The sequence below is a fragment of the Mesocricetus auratus genome, unplaced genomic scaffold, assembly GCF_017639785.1.
Source record: "Mesocricetus auratus isolate SY011 unplaced genomic scaffold, BCM_Maur_2.0 Super-Scaffold_100007, whole genome shotgun sequence".
NCBI lineage: Eukaryota > Metazoa > Chordata > Mammalia > Rodentia > Cricetidae > Mesocricetus > Mesocricetus auratus.
This window is the reverse complement of record NW_024429191.1, coordinates 9,507,480-9,525,346: the sequence shown is the minus strand read 5'-3', so window position 1 is coordinate 9,525,346 and position 17,867 is coordinate 9,507,480. Positions and strand designations below refer to the sequence as shown.

The 17,867-nt window shown below is 52.4% G+C and overlaps 3 protein-coding genes across 5 annotated transcripts; 2 read left to right on the top strand and 1 right to left on the bottom strand.

The window, feature by feature from the left end:
• Positions 1-3,618: 3,618 nt before the first annotated feature.
• On the top strand, positions 3,619-10,126 carry Tbl3 (transducin beta like 3). The gene is made up of 22 exons (XM_005081602.4): positions 3,619-3,763; positions 5,501-5,552; positions 5,638-5,733; positions 5,819-5,866; positions 5,965-6,106; positions 6,183-6,267; positions 6,347-6,517; positions 6,598-6,673; positions 6,757-6,850; positions 6,935-7,116; positions 7,205-7,346; positions 7,455-7,513; positions 7,607-7,710; positions 8,165-8,312; positions 8,401-8,631; positions 8,719-8,789; positions 8,869-9,025; positions 9,104-9,162; positions 9,373-9,476; positions 9,563-9,634; positions 9,736-9,894; positions 9,987-10,126. The coding sequence occupies exons 1-22, from the start codon at positions 3,723-3,725 to the stop codon at positions 10,094-10,096; spliced, it is 2,403 nt and encodes an 800-aa protein (XP_005081659.1). The 5' UTR covers positions 3,619-3,722; the 3' UTR covers positions 10,097-10,126.
• A 112-nt stretch (positions 10,127-10,238) lies between these two features.
• On the bottom strand, positions 10,239-13,371 carry Noxo1 (NADPH oxidase organizer 1). Of its 2 annotated transcripts, none has more exons than XM_040748277.1 (8): positions 12,439-13,371; positions 12,265-12,345; positions 12,042-12,114; positions 11,768-11,945; positions 11,436-11,617; positions 11,129-11,242; positions 10,807-10,924; positions 10,239-10,641 (listed from the first exon to the last, which is right to left on the bottom strand). In XM_040748277.1, the coding sequence occupies exons 1-8, from the start codon at positions 12,502-12,504 to the stop codon at positions 10,407-10,409; spliced, it is 1,047 nt and encodes a 348-aa protein (XP_040604211.1). In that variant the 5' UTR covers positions 12,505-13,371; the 3' UTR covers positions 10,239-10,406. The 2 variants fall into 2 exon arrangements, with proteins under 2 accessions (XP_040604211.1, XP_005081658.1); XM_005081601.4 differs by having other exon boundaries at positions 12,042-12,117; positions 12,439-13,368.
• Positions 13,372-14,451: 1,080 nt separating this feature from the next.
• Positions 14,452-17,324, top strand: Gfer (growth factor, augmenter of liver regeneration). Of its 2 annotated transcripts, none has more exons than XM_040748275.1 (3): positions 14,452-15,306; positions 15,634-15,830; positions 16,611-17,324. In XM_040748275.1, the coding sequence occupies exons 1-3, from the start codon at positions 14,635-14,637 to the stop codon at positions 16,675-16,677; spliced, it is 936 nt and encodes a 311-aa protein (XP_040604209.1). In that variant the 5' UTR covers positions 14,452-14,634; the 3' UTR covers positions 16,678-17,324. The 2 variants fall into 2 exon arrangements, with proteins under 2 accessions (XP_040604209.1, XP_005081660.2); XM_005081603.4 differs by having other exon boundaries at positions 14,494-15,306; positions 16,606-17,324.
• The last annotated feature ends 543 nt before the right edge of the window (positions 17,325-17,867 follow it).

The following is a 17,867-nucleotide window of genomic DNA, read 5'->3' as shown; positions in this document are numbered from 1 at the left end:
TTGTCATTGTCACCCCTCCTGACTTTCCACATCAGACACTGACCTTACTATCCCCTGGTCTGTTTTCCCAGACTCTTTTTGTAGGGGAAAATGAGCCAACCAAAGAAACACACTTGACCCTGCAACCAGAGCCTAAGAAATGCACCCTGACCCTGAAACCAGTGCCAAAGAAACACACTTTGTCCCTAGAATCAGAGTCGGTGAAAGAAATACACCCTGGATTTTATTCCCAGGTTTGATTCTTAGCACCCACATGGCTGCTAGCAATATTTGTAACTAGTTCCAGAGAACCTTATTCTGTCTTCTGACTTCCAAGACATGGGGGGGGGAAAAGTGTGGCCGGGTAGTGGTGGTACACACATTTAAGCCCAGCACTCGGGAGGCAGAAGCAAGAAATGGATGATCTTTGTGAGTTTGAGGCTAGCCTGATCTACAGAGTGAGTTCCAGGACAGCCAGGGCTACACAGAGAAACCCTGCCTGGAAAAATTTATAGAAGTGTAAGCTTCAGTATCATCCTATAAGGTGATCTGACAAGTTTTTAGAATTTGAAATCTCTTTCCAGAAGACAAACTACCCCTCTAGAGGCAAGCTGGTCTCAAACTCACAAGGATTCTCTTCCCTTGTCCAAGTGCTAGAATTAAAGGCATATACCACCATGCCTGGCCACAATTATCTCTTTAGATTTATTTCATGTGTATAAATGTCTTTGTTGTTTTGTTGTGAGACAGGATTTCTCTGTGTATCCTTGGCTGTCCTGGAGTTCACTCTGTAGACCAAGCAGATCTCAAATTCAGAGATCCTCCTGCCTCTGCCTCCTGAGTATTGGGATTAAAGGTGTGTGCCACCCCTACCTTGGAGTGTATGAACATTTTATCTTGCCTGTTTGTGTGTGAAACATGTGGACTCCTGGTGCCCAGGCATTGGCTACCCTGGAAATGGAATTATGAATGGTTGTGGGTCACCATATGTTGATGGGAATAAAACCCAGGTATTCTTAAGAACAACTGTTCTAAAATGTTGAGCCACTCACCAGCCACCACAAGTGTCTCTTTAGAATATCTTCGTTTCTGTGAGGGATTAGGAATTAGACAAATTCCCTGATAGGTAGACAGATAGGGAGAGGGGCCATCACACACACACACACACACACACACACACACACACAGAGAGAGAGAGAGAGAGAGAGAGAGACAGAAATGGAGAGAGACAGAGACAAGAGAGTCCCTCACAGGTCTAGCTGTGGGTTTTAGTTAATTCCAGATGTAGTCATATTGGGAACCAAGAATAGCCATCACAAGGATAGTGAACTTTCAAGATGGCTGGCTTCTTCCTTGACCTCCTCACCTAAAATAAATCTCTGGCAGTTTAAAACAAAAGTTTTGTAAATTTTGTTTTGGTTTTTTAAGACAAGGTTCCTCTGTGTAACAATTCCGGCCACTCCTGGAACACCCTCTGTAGACCAGGGGGAGCCTAGAATTCACAGAGCTCTTGCCTCTGCCTCCTCAATGCCAAGGCCAAAATTAATTCCTTTTTTTTGGGGGGGGGAAGCGTTTCGAGACGGTTTCTCTGTGGCTTTGGAGGCTATCCTGGAACTCGCTCTGTAGACCAGGCTGGTCTTGAACTCAGAGATCTGCTTGCCTCTGCCTCCCGAGTGCCGGGACTAAAGGCTTGTGCCACCACCACCAGGCAACCAAAAGCAATTTTAAAATTCACATTAAGAAAATCCACCATCCTGGTCTACAAGAGCTAGCTCCAGGACAGCCTCCAAAGCTACAGAGAAATCCTGTCTTGAAAAAACAAAACAAAACAAATGAACAAAAAGAAAAAAAAAGAAAAAAGAAAATCCCGGCGTTGGTGGTGTACGCCTTTAATCCCAGCACTCGGGAGGCAGAAGCAGGCGGATCTCCGTGAGTTCGAAGCCAGCCTGGTCTACAGAGCAAGTTCCAAGACAACCCCCAAAACAATACAGAGAAACCCTGTCTCAAAAAAACAAAGAAAAATAATTTTTCACATTAAGATAAAATGCCTGAAGTGGGCAGTGATGGTACATACCTTTTTTTGTTTTGTTTTTTGTTTTACGAGACAAGGTTTCTCTGTATTGTTTTGGAGGCTGTCGGTCCAGCCTGGCCTCGAACTCACAGAGATCTGCCTGCCTCTGCCTCCGGAGTGCTGGGATTAAAGGCGTGCGCCACCACCGCCCGGCAACGGTACATACCTTTAATCACAATACTCCAGAAGCAGAGGCAGGCAGATCTCTTCGAGTTCAAAATCAGCCTGTGGGAGTTTATGACGACCAGAGCTACACAGCAAAAACCTGTCTCGAAAAACAAACAATAAAAGGCCTGAGCCAGAAAGATGGCTCACTGAGTACCTGCTGCCAAATCTGATAACCTGAGTTTCATCCCTGGGATCTTCACAGTAGAAGAAGAAAAGCTACTTCCATGTCTATATCTATGCTATAGCAAGTAGGTGGTCATGTGGCATATACACACTAAATGATAAATTGAGGGTATTCAAGAGGTTGAAACAGATCTTAAGCCTGAAGCCAACCTTGAATACCAGTTTCAAACCAGCCTAAAGCTAACTGAATACATAACAAGAATCTTCCTTAATAAGTTAATTTTTTATTTTTTTGTTTTTTGGTTTTTCTGAAACAAGGCTTTATGTGTAGCCCTGGCTGTCCTAGACCAGGCTGGACTCAAACTCACTTAGATCTGCCTGCTTCTCTCTCCTGAGTGCTGGGATTAAAGGCGTGCACCACCACTGCCCAGTTTAAATTAAATTTTATCTTTTTTTTTTTTTTTTTTTTTTTTTTTTGGTTTTTCGAGACAGGGTTTCTCTGTAGACCAGCCCGGCCTCGAACTCACAGAGATCCGCCTGCCTCTGCCTCCCGAGTGCTGGGATTGAAGGCGTGCGCCACCAATGCCCGGCAAATTTTATCTATTTATTCATTTATTATTTATTTATTTTTTGAGGCAGGGTTTCTCTGTGTGTAACTCTGGTTGTCCTGGCCTTGAACTCAGATCCGCCTGCTTTTGCCTCCCGAATGCTGGGATTAAAGACTTGTTCCACCAACGCCGGCTTTTTTTTTTTTTTTTTTTTTTTTTTTTGGTTTTTTTCAAGACAGGGTTTCTCTGTGGCTTTGGAGGCTGTCCTGGAACTCCCTTGGTAGTCCAGGCTGGTCTCGAACTCACAGAGATCCACCAGCCTCTGCCTCCCGAGTGCTGGGATTAAAGGCCTACGCCACCAACGCCCGGCCAACGCCGGCTTTAAAAAAAAAAAAAAAAAAAAAAAAAAAGAACAGCAACAAGACAGCCGGGCGTTGGTGATCCACGCCTTTAAGTCCTGGCACTGGGGAGGCAAAGAAAGGAGCATCTCTGAGTTTGAGGCCAGTCTGGTCTACAGGGCAAGTTCCGGGACAGCCAGGGCTGCACATAGAAAACAAGACATAATAAAAACAAATAATAACTAGAAATAGTAAATAAATAATAATTTAAAAATCAAGACGTTCAGGACGGTAGCCACTGCCAGTCTTCATGCTGGAAACACCCTCAGTTTCCCCTTCTGCTCGCAGTGGCCGGTACCTATAGGTTCCCAGGGCGCGTGCTGATGGCGTCAGGTCGTGATGTCATCACAACGTGCCCTGAAGTACAGAGTAGCGCGTTGCCTGTTTCACGCGGCGAAAGGCTGCTGAGCTTGGAGGAATTGACTGCACTCAGACATGGCCGAGACTGCGGCCGGAGTGAGTCGCTTCAAAGCTAAGTAAGTCCTGGGCGGAGACGGCGAAGGGAGATGGGTTCACTGCTCGAGGAACCGGGAAAGATTGCCCGGAGTTTAGGAGGGGCGTTCACGCTGATACAAGGGGCTCTGAGTCCTGTGCTCAGTCAGTTCCCCAGGCTGTGTGCAGCTCTGTTAGTGCTAGGATAGGTAGGAATAGACTCTGTCTTTATCAGTTTCCAGGTACGGTTTTCATCCGACTTCCAGTGGATTGGATTATCAAACGTTACCAAAGAGAAGCTTCAGTGCTGACAGCATCTCTGATGATGTGTTAACTGGGTGCAGAGCATGGGAGGCTGGTTTTATCCTGGTGGGCAGACTTCCAAGGAGTGCACTTAGGAGGTGGCGGTGGGGTCATTGTATTTGGAAAAATCAGACCAGCCCACATACAGGATAGAGGCCGAAGACCTGTCACAGGGCCTGGGCCAGGAACAATGGTGCTGCGGTGTTGACCATTAAGAAAGATAAGCTTGGCATTGGTGGCACACGCCTTTAGTCCCAGCACTCGGGAGGCAGAGGTAGGTGGATCTCTGTGAGTTTGAGACCGACCTGGTCAACAAGAGCTAGTTCCAGGAGAGGCTCCAAAGCTCCACAGAGAAACCCTGTCTCAGGTGGATCTCTGTGAGTTTGAGACCGACCTGGTCAACAAGAGGTAGTTCCAGGACAGGCTCCAAAGCTCCACAGAGAAACCCTGTCTCAGAAGCCAAAAGAAAAAGGAAGGCAGGCAGGCAAGCCAGGCAGTGGTGGCGCACACCTTTAACCCCAGCAGGAGCACTCGGGATGCAGAGGCTGGTGGATCTCTGTGAGTTCGAGGCTAGCCTCATCTACAGAGCAAGTTCCAGGACCCAAAAACAGGAGGAAGTCCTTCTGGGCAAGGTCACAGAAGAAGCATGTGAGAAGAAGGGAAGCTTTAAGCACCACAGTGATACCCATCAGTTGTTCTAAAGGGCACTGGACAGCAAGAGATGGAAAGAATAGGCAAGGCGCCCAATGAGGAGGCTGGAATGGCCACTCGACTCACCCCCAAGGAAACTGCAGTGGCTTGGACCAAGGCAGTAGAGAAAGTGGGAAAGGGGACAGCATTAGTCAGATCCCAGAAATGACAGCTAGTTGGGGAGAGACTGAATGAGGCTGAGGCTGGAGGAGGGAGACTTGGTAGTGTAGTGTCATGCTGGACCTCACTGGTTAAGACCTTGAGAGTATGTTACCTTTTCCTGGCCTCTCCCAGCTAGCAGGGAGCTCCCCAAAACCTCTCTTCTGAAGCTTGGACTATTGTTGGGCTGCCTTCACCTTATTCAAATCCACCTCTTCAAGCTACATAACAATCCCATGAGATCCACACCACAGAGGCATGACCAACTAGCTCTGCGTCTCAACCTCTTTTTTGTTTGTTTGTTTTTCGAGACGGGATTTCTCTGTGGCTTTGGAGGCTGTCCTGGAACTAGCTCTTGTAGACCAGGCTGGTCTTGAACTCACAGAGATCTGCCTCTGCCTCCTAAGTCCTGGGACTAAAGGCGTGTGCCACCACCGCCCAGCGTGAGTCTCAGCCTTTCTGTAATGTGAAGATAGTAGCATCCACCCATTGAGCCTTGGGTTCCTGCTGCTGTCTAGGCACTCTGCAAGGTCAAGGATTTGGCTTATCTCTGGGAGAGCATCCAGAGCAGAGCTGGGCAATGGGGCAAGGGAGTTAGGCGATCTCTCAGTATCTAATTCTCTTTCCAGCTATGCTGTTGAGCGAAAGATTGAACCTTTCTACAAGGGTGGGAAAGCACAGGTAACTATCCCCAGAGGCAATTAGTGGGGAAAGGGGTAGGCAGTACTGAGTGGTTCTTCACTGAAACTCCTTTCTCCATACATAGCTGGACCAGACTGGCCACCACCTCTTTTGTGTCTGTGGTACCAAAGTCAACATCCTAGATGTTGCCTCAGGGGCTTTGCTTCGGAGCCTGGAGCAGGTGAGGACAGGCTGGGCAGATGTGAGGGGCTTCAGGAGAGGGTAGCCTATCCTTATAGTGCTCTGTTTTGCCACTCTGCCCTTAGGAGGACCAAGAGGACATTACTGCCTTCGACCTCAGTCCTGATAATGAAGTATGATGGGTAAAGGTGGTGGGTTAGCCCTGGTGCCTCCCTTCCGCACTGAACTGGCAAACATGTCTTACACTATACTATCCCACTCCTTCCCCCAGGTACTGGTAACAGCCAGCCGGGCACTGCTGCTGGCTCAATGGGCCTGGCGGGAAGGCACCGTCACTCGCCTGTGGAAGGCGATACACACAGCGCCCGTGGCTTCCATGGCTTTTGATGCCACCTCGACACTGTTAGCCACAGGTAGGACTGCAGGTAGGTGGGTACGCTGGAGGCACAAAGCGCAAGGCTCACCCTAACCTCCAACTCGTCCCCACAGGCGGCTGCGATGGGGCTATACGTGTCTGGGATATCGTGCAACATTACGGGACACACCACCTTCGAGGCTCACCCGGTGTTGTTCAGTGAGTGGGGTGATGGAGGAAGGGTGGGTAGATTTACCACCCTTGGAAGTACAGCTAATCTGTCTCTACCTTTCTTCAGTTTGGTGGCCTTCCATCCAGACCCCTCTCGCCTGCTGCTCTTCTCCTCAGCCGTGGACACCTCTGTCCGCATGTGGTCACTGCAGGACCGCTCGTGCCTGGCTGTACTGACGGCACACTACAGTGCTGTCACTTCCCTGTCCTTTAGTGAGGATGGCCATACCATGCTCAGGTCAGTGGCTGGCACACAGGGCTTGGGTAGAAGGGGAGGCCAAGGCTGAAACTGGAACTGAGGGATCTGTTTCTCCTCAGTTCTGGCCGTGATAAGATCTGCATAGTCTGGGACCTTCAGAGTTACCAGGCCACAAGGACAGTGCCAGTGTTTGAGGTATGGGCCTGTAGGCCAGGGCCAGTGAATGGGGCAGGGATGGGAGGCATGGCTGTGTAGGCTCTGACCCTTCTCATCCACAGAGCATAGAAGCTGCTGTGCTGTTGCCTGAGGAGCCAGCACCTGCACTGGCTGTGAAGAACTCGGGCCTACATTTCTTAACAGCTGGTGACCAAGGTGTGGGGAGGCTGGCCACATCTAAATGGGGGAGGGGTGAAGCCTGTGGACCCCCATCCTCCAACAGCCTCTGTCCTCGTGTAGGGATCCTCCGTGTGTGGGAGGCAGCTTCTGGGCAGTGTGTATACACCCAGCCACAAATGCCAGGCCTGCGGCAGGAACTGACCCACTGTACCCTGGCCCGCACTGCCGGCCTGCTTCTCACTGTCACCACTGATCACAACCTGCTACTCTATGAGGCACGCTCCTTACAGCTGCAGAAGCAGGTAAGCATTTGTTCTGCCCAGTGCAGGGCTTGGGCATTAGGCTTCCTTCCATAGGGTCCCTCACTCATGACCTTCCTGCCTCCCACAGTTTGCTGGCTATAGCGAGGAGGTGTTGGATGTTCGGTTCCTTGGGCCCAATGACTCCCACATTGTTGTGGCTTCTAACAGCCCTTGCCTGAAAGTGTTTGAGCTGCAGACTTTGGCCTGTCAAATCCTCCACGGTCACACAGGTAGGTCGGGCCCTCTGACATCCCTGGGACCTTAGCCCGGTTTCACAGCTTCCCTTCTCTGCCTCTTTTGTATACTTGATCTCTGACCACTCTTCCCTTTCCTCCCAGACATTGTCCTGGCCCTGGATGTGTTCCGGAAGGGTTGGCTCTTTGTCAGCTGTGCCAAGGTGAGACCCCATACAGGATATGAAGGCACAGGCCTCCCAAGTGAAAACAAAACCATGACCCCCCCATCTCTCTTGAACCCCTACTATCTGCAGGATCAGAGCATACGCATCTGGAGGATGAACAAGGCTGGCCAGGTGACCTGTGTAGCTCAGGGCTCTGGACACACACACAGCGTGGGCACCATCTGCTGTTCTAGGTAGTGGATCAGGACTGGACCCAGGGGTATCCAAAGAGGTGGAGGCCCAAGTCATTGGTTTCTAGCACAGGGTGGAGAATGAGTATGCTGGCTTGGCCACACTGTGAGGCTTTAACTAGGATGTGGGACAGAGAAGCAGCCCAGAAAGACTTGGGTGCCATGGCAGATAGACAAAATAGGAAGGACTTAAGATAAAGAGAATGTCACTCACTGAACAAGGTCCTGCTGGAGAAGGTGACCCTTCATTAAGAGCTTGACCCTGTGGTTGGGACCAGTTGCTAGGTGTGGCGGCTCTGAGGGTAGATGGTGCAGGCAGAGGCATTTGGGGACAATGTAGGCCAATCTACATCCTGAGATGATCTCATGGTTCTAATCATGGTGCAAAAGACCAGAGCTTGGTACACTGCAGTGTCCTTGGGCCTGAGCAGTGTCTCCCTTTTCTTGTTGACTACAGGCTAAAAGAATCTTTCCTGGTGACAGGCAGTCAGGACTGCACTGTAAAGTTATGGCCCCTCCCTGAAGCCCTGTTGTCCAAGAACACAGCTGTGGACAGTGACCCCGTGCTTCTACAGGCCCAGACTACGCAGCGCTGCCATGACAAAGTACCCATGCGTGACCCCTGGGATGTGGTATGACTGAGTTCTAGCATGTAATAGGGATCTAAGTTTTGTCACCTACTCTCATCACCAGGACATCAACAGTTTGGCTGTCTCCCCCAATGACAAGCTGTTAGCCACGGGCTCACAGGACCGCACAGCTAAACTTTGGGCCTTGCCTCAGTGCCAACTGTTGGGTGTTTTTTCAGGCCACCGGCGTGGCCTCTGGAATGTCCAGTTCTCGCCCACAGACCAGGTGCTGGCCACAGCCTCTGCAGATGGCACCATCAAGCTCTGGGCGCTGCAGGACTTCAGTTGTCTCAAGGTAAGTAAGTATTTCCCCTAGTCCCATTCCCCGCACCGGGACCACTTCATACCATAAGACTTGTGTCCCTCTATCTCTCCCCTGCAGACGTTTGAGGGACATGATGCTTCTGTGCTGAAGGTGGCCTTTGTGAGCCGTGGCTCACAGCTGCTGTCTAGGTGAATGGGCTAGGAGAGGGCTGGGGGTGCGTAGTGGGGGTCGTGGCCCTATACTGAGTCCTTCCACTCTCAACCTCAGTGGTTCTGATGGGCTCCTGAAGCTATGGACCATTAAAAGCAATGAGTGTGTGCGGACACTGGATGCTCATGAGGACAAGGTCTGGGGGCTACACTGTAGCCGACTGGATGACCATGCCATCACCGGTGGCAGTGACTCCCGAATCATTCTCTGGAAGGTTGTGAACCCTAAGGGGTGGGATGAGGCAGGGCAAGGGACAGCACTGGGGGCTTGTCTGATCCTAATTTGATCCCAGGATGTGACAGAGGCTGAGCAGGCAGAAGAGCAGGCCAAACGGGAAGAGCAGGTGATCAAGTAAGTCTGGGCTCAGTAGAACCCGCCGCATGTCCTCAGCAAACCTCTGCATGCCCAACAGCACCCTTGCAGTCTCCAGCATTAGCACCTCCTGGATCCCCTAATGTTCCCTGCTGTGAGGCATAGGAAACAGACTGGGGTAGGGCTCACACCTGTGTGTTTGGCCCAGCCAGGGTCTCTGATTGACAATGTTTCAATCTGTCCCACCAGGCAGCAAGAACTGGACAACCTGCTCCATGAGAAGCGCTATCTCCGGGCACTCGGACTTGCCATCTCTCTGGATCGTCCCCACACTGTGCTGACTGTCATCCAGGGTCAGTACCTGCCCCAGGGCCAGGCTGGATTTGGGGGAGGCTCCAGGGACCGAGAAACCCTTTCTTTAAGCTGACTTCTCTCACAGCCATCCGGAGGGATCCTGATGCCTGTGAGAAGCTGGAAGACACTGTGCTCCGACTGAGACGAGACCAGAAAGGTTGTGGTCAGGCTGGGACCAGTCTGGGGAGGGGGATGGCCTGGTGGGCAGAACACGGTGGAATGGCCCAACAAGCAGGGTGACCATCTCCATACCTACAGAGGCCCTGCTACGCTTCTGTGTCACGTGGAATACCAACTCAAGACATTGCCATGAAGCCCAGGCTGTGCTAAGTGTGCTGCTGCGACATGAGGCCCCGGAGGAACTACTGGCCTATGAGGGTGTTCGGGGTACACTGGAGGCCCTGCTGCCCTATACTGGTATGTGACATGGCCTGGGTTCAGGGAAGCCCCTGGTGGGTTCACAGACATGTCCCTCTCCCCACAGCCCTAACTTCTCTGTCTTCCTCCAGAGCGGCACTTTCAGCGACTTAGCCGGACACTACAAGCAGCCACCTTCTTGGACTTCCTGTGGCACAACATGAAGCTGTCTCCACTCCCCTCTGCTCCCACGGCCCTATGAGACACATAAAAGTTGCACTTTTCTACCTCAGCTTCTCATGTAAATCTGACTAATCTCTCCCAATTCTTGGGCCACATTTGGCCCACTGGGATTTCAACTGTACAAATTCAAGTCCACCTCTGTGCCTCAGGGCACAGCGACATTGGGTGAAGTCATTCCAGCTTTATTTAGAGGAAATGGGAAGCTGTTGCTCTTTGGCCCTACCAGCCATTGAGCCCCACCCTGTCCTGTTCCCTTGACAGGTCTGGATCCCAGCTTTGCCTGTGTTTGGGGTTGACAGTACAACCTCTCTGCAGGGTTACACAAATCCTCAAAAGGGACCCTGGGTCCTTTGGTCCTGTCCCAGGGCCCTGCGGGTGATGGAGCAGCATCGACTCTGGATGGCACTCATACAGGGGCGAGTTGGTACTACAGGGGGAACAATCCTGTCCTTGGTCACCGTATCTTCTCTCCCACTACCTGGGAGCCCTGGCCTGCTCAGGAGGGAGCCCAGCCCTTCAGGTTGCAGCAGCACTGCAGGAAACAGGCCTACCAGTCCATTGTACCTGTAAGAAAGGCAGGGCTTGGTTAAGGATTTATGATGTTATGTGGCCCTCCTGCCAGGCAGCACCTGCCACCACTTCACCACACACACGTGCGTGTGCACATGCACACACCACACACACACACACACACACACACACACACACACACACACACACACACGGTACCTGCACAGCCACCAGCCACGGTCTGAGGTTTCCAGCACATACACACGTGCCCCTGCAGGCACTGATAGCTCATCAGTACGACTGCCCTCATAGGCCTGGGTAGCACAGAACTGCATCCCTAGGGTAGGTATTTGGGAATCACTGTAGAATTGCAAGGCCAGAGATACCCTGGACTGCTCCGAAACCCACGCAAGCTTTCTTTTGGCTGTAAACATCACCCACATGCCTGGTGCCCCACCATCACCTCCCTCCTGGGCTTGGTCTCAGCCTTGCCACAAGGTGCATTCATAGCGGTGAGCTTATGGTAGGGATGAATTCATACCCCTGCCTTGCAAAGCCAAGCCTGACTCCTGGCCCTGGCCCTGGGCTACTTCCTCCAAGTAGGGAGCTGGGAACCAGGCTGTCTGCTGATCCTTGTTCTCCACCAGCCACCAGCCTGTTGAAGAGGCCAGGAAAGGGCTTAGATGCCAAGGCCTGCTCCCATCTTGATCAGAGAGCAAGTCTTGATTTTTTGAACTTGCTTTGTAGACCAGGCTGGTCTGGCACTCAGAGATCCTCCTGCCCCTGCCTTTCTAGTGCTGGGGTTAAAGGTGTACGCCTCCACTACCCAGTTGTCCCCAGGGTCCTACCTGAAGGATGTCGTAGTAATACGTCCAGAGTTTCTTGAGCCTGTGTGTGGAAAGGCCTGTCTCTTGTGTCATGGGTGAAGAAAGGCTGTAGGCAACGCATGCTCTGAGCCTCCAGGTTATGAATGGCAAGGCTGCTTGCAGGTTGGGATAAGGGCTCCTCTGGTGTGGGCAAGATCACCAAGCTGAGGAAGGGCAGCCAACACATGTGAGAAATGAGCAGAAAGGATGGGAATACCCCTTTCCCAACTGTACATAGGCCAGCCCAGCCTTCTCATCTCCCCTTCCAACAAGTGACAAGTGCCTGGGCTGGGAGTGGGGTGGACATGAGTCACCTGCCAGGAGGCAGCATGGGCTTCAGATCCACAGGTTTTGGTGCAAAGAAGTCACTGAGTGCCGAGCTCCTCAATACATGCTCTGAGGTTGCCAGCAGTGCCTGCACATAGGTGTCCAGCAGCCGCAGACGTACCAGGCCTCGGCCAGTGTGTCCCCGACGTGTCAGCAGTGGAACATCTGCCCGGGTGTCACAAGAACACACTGGGACTGCTCACCCACACTTGTTAGCCTGACCACCCCCGTGACCACCCCTCTGACCCCTGCAGGCCTGACCAGGAAGCTTGGGAAGAACTCTTTCAGATCTCCGGAGCAGGCCCGCCTCCACTGGGAAGGTTTCCTTAAGGATCTTCTGAGGGGAAGAAAGGGGTGTCAGTCCCTGGAAGTAGAGAGAACCCCAGGGGGAGGGAAGAGTCCCTGACAGAGCTCCTACAGGCAGGAAGGGAGGTCATGGATCTGAGGACGAGCCACCCTGTTGAAGTAGTTCTGTGTTATTTACCTGGAGCTGCCTAAACTCATCCCAGCTCCTGCGAACAGATGAATCACTGTTGTCTGACCAGCGCACAGAGAAGGCAAATGTCTGTGAGGAAAGGTTGAGTTTCCGTCTCGCTTAAGACTTTGCCAGCTACCCTTCTGCCTCTTTGTAGCGGAGGATGGGGCTGTACGGTCCTACCTGAAGTCGCTCCATCTGCACCAGGGCTACAGCATGTGCTGATACTGGGTGTCTTGGACTGGTCATGATTGTGGCCTCCTGCAAGGTGCTTGAAGGGGCTCTGAGAAGCCGGAAGAAGTGAAAAGGAATTTCCCAACGCTGCCCTAAACCGTGTCCCTGCAGAGCATACACACCTGGAAACTTTTCAGTTTCCTGGTTATTCTTCAAGCACAAAATCTAAGAGGATTCATCACAGCAGGGCTGTGCTAAGGGGAGGGGCAAGCCAGGGCAGGTAGGAGGAGAAAAATGAATGAAGTCCTTTGTACTGAAGCAGAGCTCTGAGGGGCTGGAACTCCCACCTGGGGCTCCTTTTCTCCCCTAGTCAAGGGAGCAAAGGAGGTAGGCAGCTCCTCCATAAAGTGCTGCCTCAACCTCACCTGCTCCCTTTGCCTCTTCCCCCACCCTGCTGTAACCTCCTCCCAGGGTGTGCCTAGCAGCTTGATTTTTTTAATTTGCCTGTGGGGCTGTCTGCTGCTGTTATCTGAATCAAGTATTCCACACCTGGGTCCTTTTAGTCAAGGTTTTTTTTTTGGGGGGGGGAGTTAGGGAGCTTTGAGACAGGGTTTTGCTAACTTGCAAAGGCTGACTTTAAACTTGGGATATGGCTCAGACCTGTGTAACTAAGCCATGAAACCTACCTCCTTCCTTGGCCAAATCTTGACATCTCCTTAAGCAACTGGTTCTTACGTACTGGCCATTTCAGAGACGATGGGAGAGCAGCTGGAAAGGGTTGAGTACCTACCACTAGGGACCTAGAGGAATTGTGAGCCCCTCGCAGTCTCTGCCTGTCGCTACCTCCACTTATCCTCTAGAGCCACCAGGCTGCTCTTCCAGAGGACCCAGGTTCAATTCCCAGCACCCACATGGCAACTCACAACTGTAACTCCAGTTCCAAGGGATCTGACATCACACAGACATACATGCAGGCAAAACACCAGTGCACATAAAATAAGAGTTAATAAAAAAGCTGGGCAAAACTGGGCATGGTGGCACATGCCTTTAATCCCAGCACTCGGGAGGCAGAGGCAGGTGGATCTCTGTGAGTTCGAGGCCAGCCTGGTCTACAGAGCGAGTTCCAGGACGGCCTCCAAAACAATACAGAGAAACCCTGTCTTGAAAAACAAAAAAACAAAACAAAAAAAAATCACTCTTACGGAATAGAAGAAATCTTGCAAAGTAGATCAGGCCAAGACATTTTTGTCCTAAATTGCCTAACGTCTGTCTCCCATTGCTTTTAGAACAAATCCCAATTTCTAGCATGGTTGGTGGGCCATTGCCCAACTCTGGATCCAGATAGCCTGAGCTGATTCTTCATTCTATGGGGCCTGTGCTTAAGGGTCTCCGATTTAGGAGACCTATATTTCCACACCCTACACACAACTTTCATCAGTTTGTAAATAAAATTTATTTCTGTTACTGGGTTTTCCCCATTTTCATTACTGGTCAAAGGCTAAAGAGGCCAGGACAGAAGCTTGTTCCTTGTTCGACTCAGTGCCGGAAATAGCGCTTGGAGCAAGAGTACCACTGTACAAATATTTGCAGAATGAATGAATGAACACATGGAAGCAGGCAAAGAAATTCTTCCTGTGATGACCCAGGCTTTTAAGTCATGCACTTGAGAAGGCGGCAGCTACATAAACAGAATTCCAAGTTAGCCCAAGTTACATGAGATTTTGTCTCCAAAAAAAGAAAGAAAGAAAGAAAGAAAGAAAAGAATTCCTGAGGCTGGCCGGGCGTTGGTGGCGCACGCCTTTAATCCCAGCACTCGGGAGGCAGAGGCAGGCGGATCTCTGTGAGTTCGAGACCAGCCTGGACTACCAAGTGAGTTCCAGGACAGCCTCCAAAGCCACAGAGAAACCCTGTCTCGAAAAACCAAAAAAAAAAAAAAAAAAAAAAAAAAAAGAATTCCTGAGGCTGAAATAGGCATAATAATCTTTATTCTCTCCCATATTACAGGACGGGGACGCGTCCCGGGCCTCTCCCGGTTGCTGGGCCCCAGTTACTATAGCAAAAGCCGACCCTGGCCACTGGCGCTGCCTGGTCTCTGTGAGGCCACGCCCCGCCGCCCGTTGCCCAGCACCCAGAAGCGTGTAGGTGGGCGCGTTGTAGGGCAGAAAGGCCTGAAACCTGGCCGCTTGTAAGGGTCTGAGCCGAGCGATGGGGACGTCGCGAGAAGCATCTCGGACCTCGTCTCAGCCCGAGTTCTCAGCGGGGCCGCAGCGCATCTTCCACAACACACTACGCTTCTGGGGGAAACCCGAGCTCCACCATGGACCACGCACGCCCGGCCCGCGGCGGGCAACCAGGCGCAAGAGGAGCAGCAGAGCCCGAGCCGCATCCCTATATGCCGCCTCGGCCCGGGCCTCCCGCTCCGCCTCCTCCCGCGCCGAGGCCTCCCACTCCGCCGCGACCCGGGCCGCCGCCTCCACCCCCAGCCCCGCCCCGCCGCCAGGCTCCGCCTCCTGCCCCAGCGTGAGCCCAGCCCCTGGCCGCCTTTCCCGCTCCGGCCGCCGCGCGCTGGCGGTGGCGTGCGCGCTTGCCTGGCCGGCCTTCTGGAGGCCCTCTTGGCCCCGCCGTCCGTACGCCGTCAACATGGCGGCGCCCAGCGAGCCCGCGGGCTCCTCTCGCAGCAGTCTCTTCTCCTTCCTGCCCGGCGGCTCGCGCTCTGAGATGACAGACGACTTGGTGACAGACGCGCGGGGCCGCCGCACGGGGCATAGGGACGCCGCCGCCTCTGCCTCGGCCCCGGCGCCGCAAGGTTTGGAGCACGGGAAGCGGCCGTGCCGGGCCTGCGTGGACTTCAAGTCGTGGATGCGGACCCAGCAGAAGGTGCAGATGCCCCGCCTCACCGCCCGGTCCCGGCCCCCCACCCCACACCGGTTTCCTCAGGGTTGGCTGTGCCTAAACATGTCCACCCCCTCACACACACACACCGTTAGGCTCGAACTTTGAGCTTCCAGCCACTGGCCGGCCGATCGGTTTAGTAGGCTGCCAACTGTAAAGGGGGGCATTCTTGTTTCCTTTATTTTTTTGATTCTGGGAATCCGAACCCAAGGCCTCTGGCGTGCAACACAAGCAATCTGCCACTGGGTTTGACTTTTGTGGGCTTCTGGTTGGGAAAGAATGAACTGACCCTTAGTCGGCCTACTTCTGCAGCGGGACATCAAGTTTAGGGAGGATTGTCCGCTGGATCGGGAGGAATTGGGTCGCCACACCTGGGCTTTCCTCCACACGCTGGCCGCCTATTACCCGGACATGCCCACCCCAGAACAGCAGCAAGATATGGCCCAGTTCATACATATATTTTCCAAGTTTTACCCCTGCGAGGAGTGTGCGGAAGACATAAGGAAGAGGTAAGTGTGCTGTACCTCTGCTAGTAGGGCCCTAAAGGAGGCCTGGCTGACCGCATAGAGGGGGGACTGGAAAAATGGATGTAGAGGTGACAGGTTGCTAGGTGAGGGACCACTCAAAGGAATGTCGAGTCCTGGGAGCCTTCTCCTTCCTCAGAGCCCAGTTCTGTGACTCGTTAGCTTTAGGGGTTTTAGGAAGGGCTTCCCTTTCCTTTATTCCTCATGGGCAGATTAGCTAAGGTTCCCTGTTGCCTAGCTTCCCTAGTCTCTCCGTGTTGTTACTGACTTTAAAAATGGGAATGAAGTAAACTTCTGTCACTCGTTGGCTTAGCCTGTTCTTTCTAGGTATTTCTAGGTGGGGCCTGCTAGGCCCTTGCTGTTTGAAGCCAGGAGAGTTAGAAATGAGGGGGATCTCTTGCTGAGCTGGGCCCCTGGTGCTAAGGAACACTGTGCCAGGCCCCACCTGTCTAGACTGTGCCTGGGGCTAGAGACCAGGGGGTGAGCCCTGATTGTTACAAGGTTGTAAAGTTGCCTGCTTTAGTGTGATCTTATTCTGGGCTCTTGCCAAGTCAGGTGAGCAAGTGAGCAGCCCTGGGAGTTGCCCAAGTTCAGGAAACTCCAGAGTCAGCCCTGCTCTTGGCTTTCGCCTCCCCTTGGAGCATAAAGGCATCCCCAAGTGTAATTCATAGCAGTGCCCAGCTCCCTGTCCCCAGGCCCTGGCAAGGACAGAGACAGAGGAGTCAACATCTTATGTTCTTCCTGTGCTTCTGTCACAAAGGATAGGCAGGAACCAGCCAGACACAAGCACTCGGGTCTCCTTCAGCCAGTGGCTGTGCCGCCTGCACAATGAGGTGAATCGGAAGCTGGGCAAGCCTGATTTTGACTGCTCAAGAGTGGATGAGCGATGGCGTGACGGCTGGAAGGACGGCTCCTGTGACTAGAAAATTGTCAGCAGAGCATGTGGGGCATCTAGCCAGGATCCATGGCAACCTGGCTAGAGAGGGACAGCCTGCTGATTAAAGTGCATCTGAACCAAAGCTTGTTCCCATGTGGGGGGAGGGGGCCCAGGACGCTGCCAATGGGAACCCTACACACAGCACAAAGAAGTGGAGGTGCCCAGGCCCCATGGGACTAGAGATGAGAGGCAATATACTTAGTCCAGGCTGCCCCATACCCTTTATAATGCAGCCTCTTGCCCATTATACACTTGGGACATAGCTGCCCCATAGGAAGATGGGGCAGACCATTGCCCTCCTGCTGCGTAGCCAGGGGTGCCTACAGAACTGGCAGCTCTGTGCCATTTCAGAATTGAAGAATGGTACTGAGCTGTCTATTCTATACTCTGTCCCCAGCTCTAGTAGGACTTTTTACTTAGGGTGCACCCACCATACTGCCCACTGCCTGTGGCACATGGTCTACAGCTATGACAACATGTTTGTCAGCAGGTGATCCTGAACTTCTGAGAGTTTGAGACCAAAATAAAGTGAAGTGACGTAGGGCCTGGTTTCTGTGTGCTTTGTGCTAGGACCTTACAATGATGGACAGGCCTGCTTTTGCTTGTCTGTGATTAGTTGGGTCGTCTTGCCTGAAGATCTGGCCGAAGTCACTCTGCAGCAGCTGAGACAAGCTCTTCATGGTGAGAAAGAAGCTGAAGATGGCCGGGCGTTGGTGGCGCATGCCTTTAATCTCAGCACTCAGGAGGCAGAGGCATGCAGATCTCTGTCAGTTCGAGGCCAGCAAGTTCCAGGACAGCCTCCAAAACAATACAGAGAAACCCTGTCTCGGAAAAAAAAAGAAGCTGAAGATGACAAGGGAGCTTCTGGATTCTGAGTGCACCCTCCAGTTATTGGGCTCCAATGAATCTGCTCAGCTCTATCTATCCAACCAGAGCATCCCAGCAGCAGTGGGAGCCTCTGCCCTCAGCATAAAAATATCATTCTTTCCCGTGTTGGCCCTTTTGTGGGTAAGGACTAGCTTGGGCATGATTTCCTTGTGCTGGTTACTCTTCCAGCACCCATGTAGTGACTCAACCATCTGTAT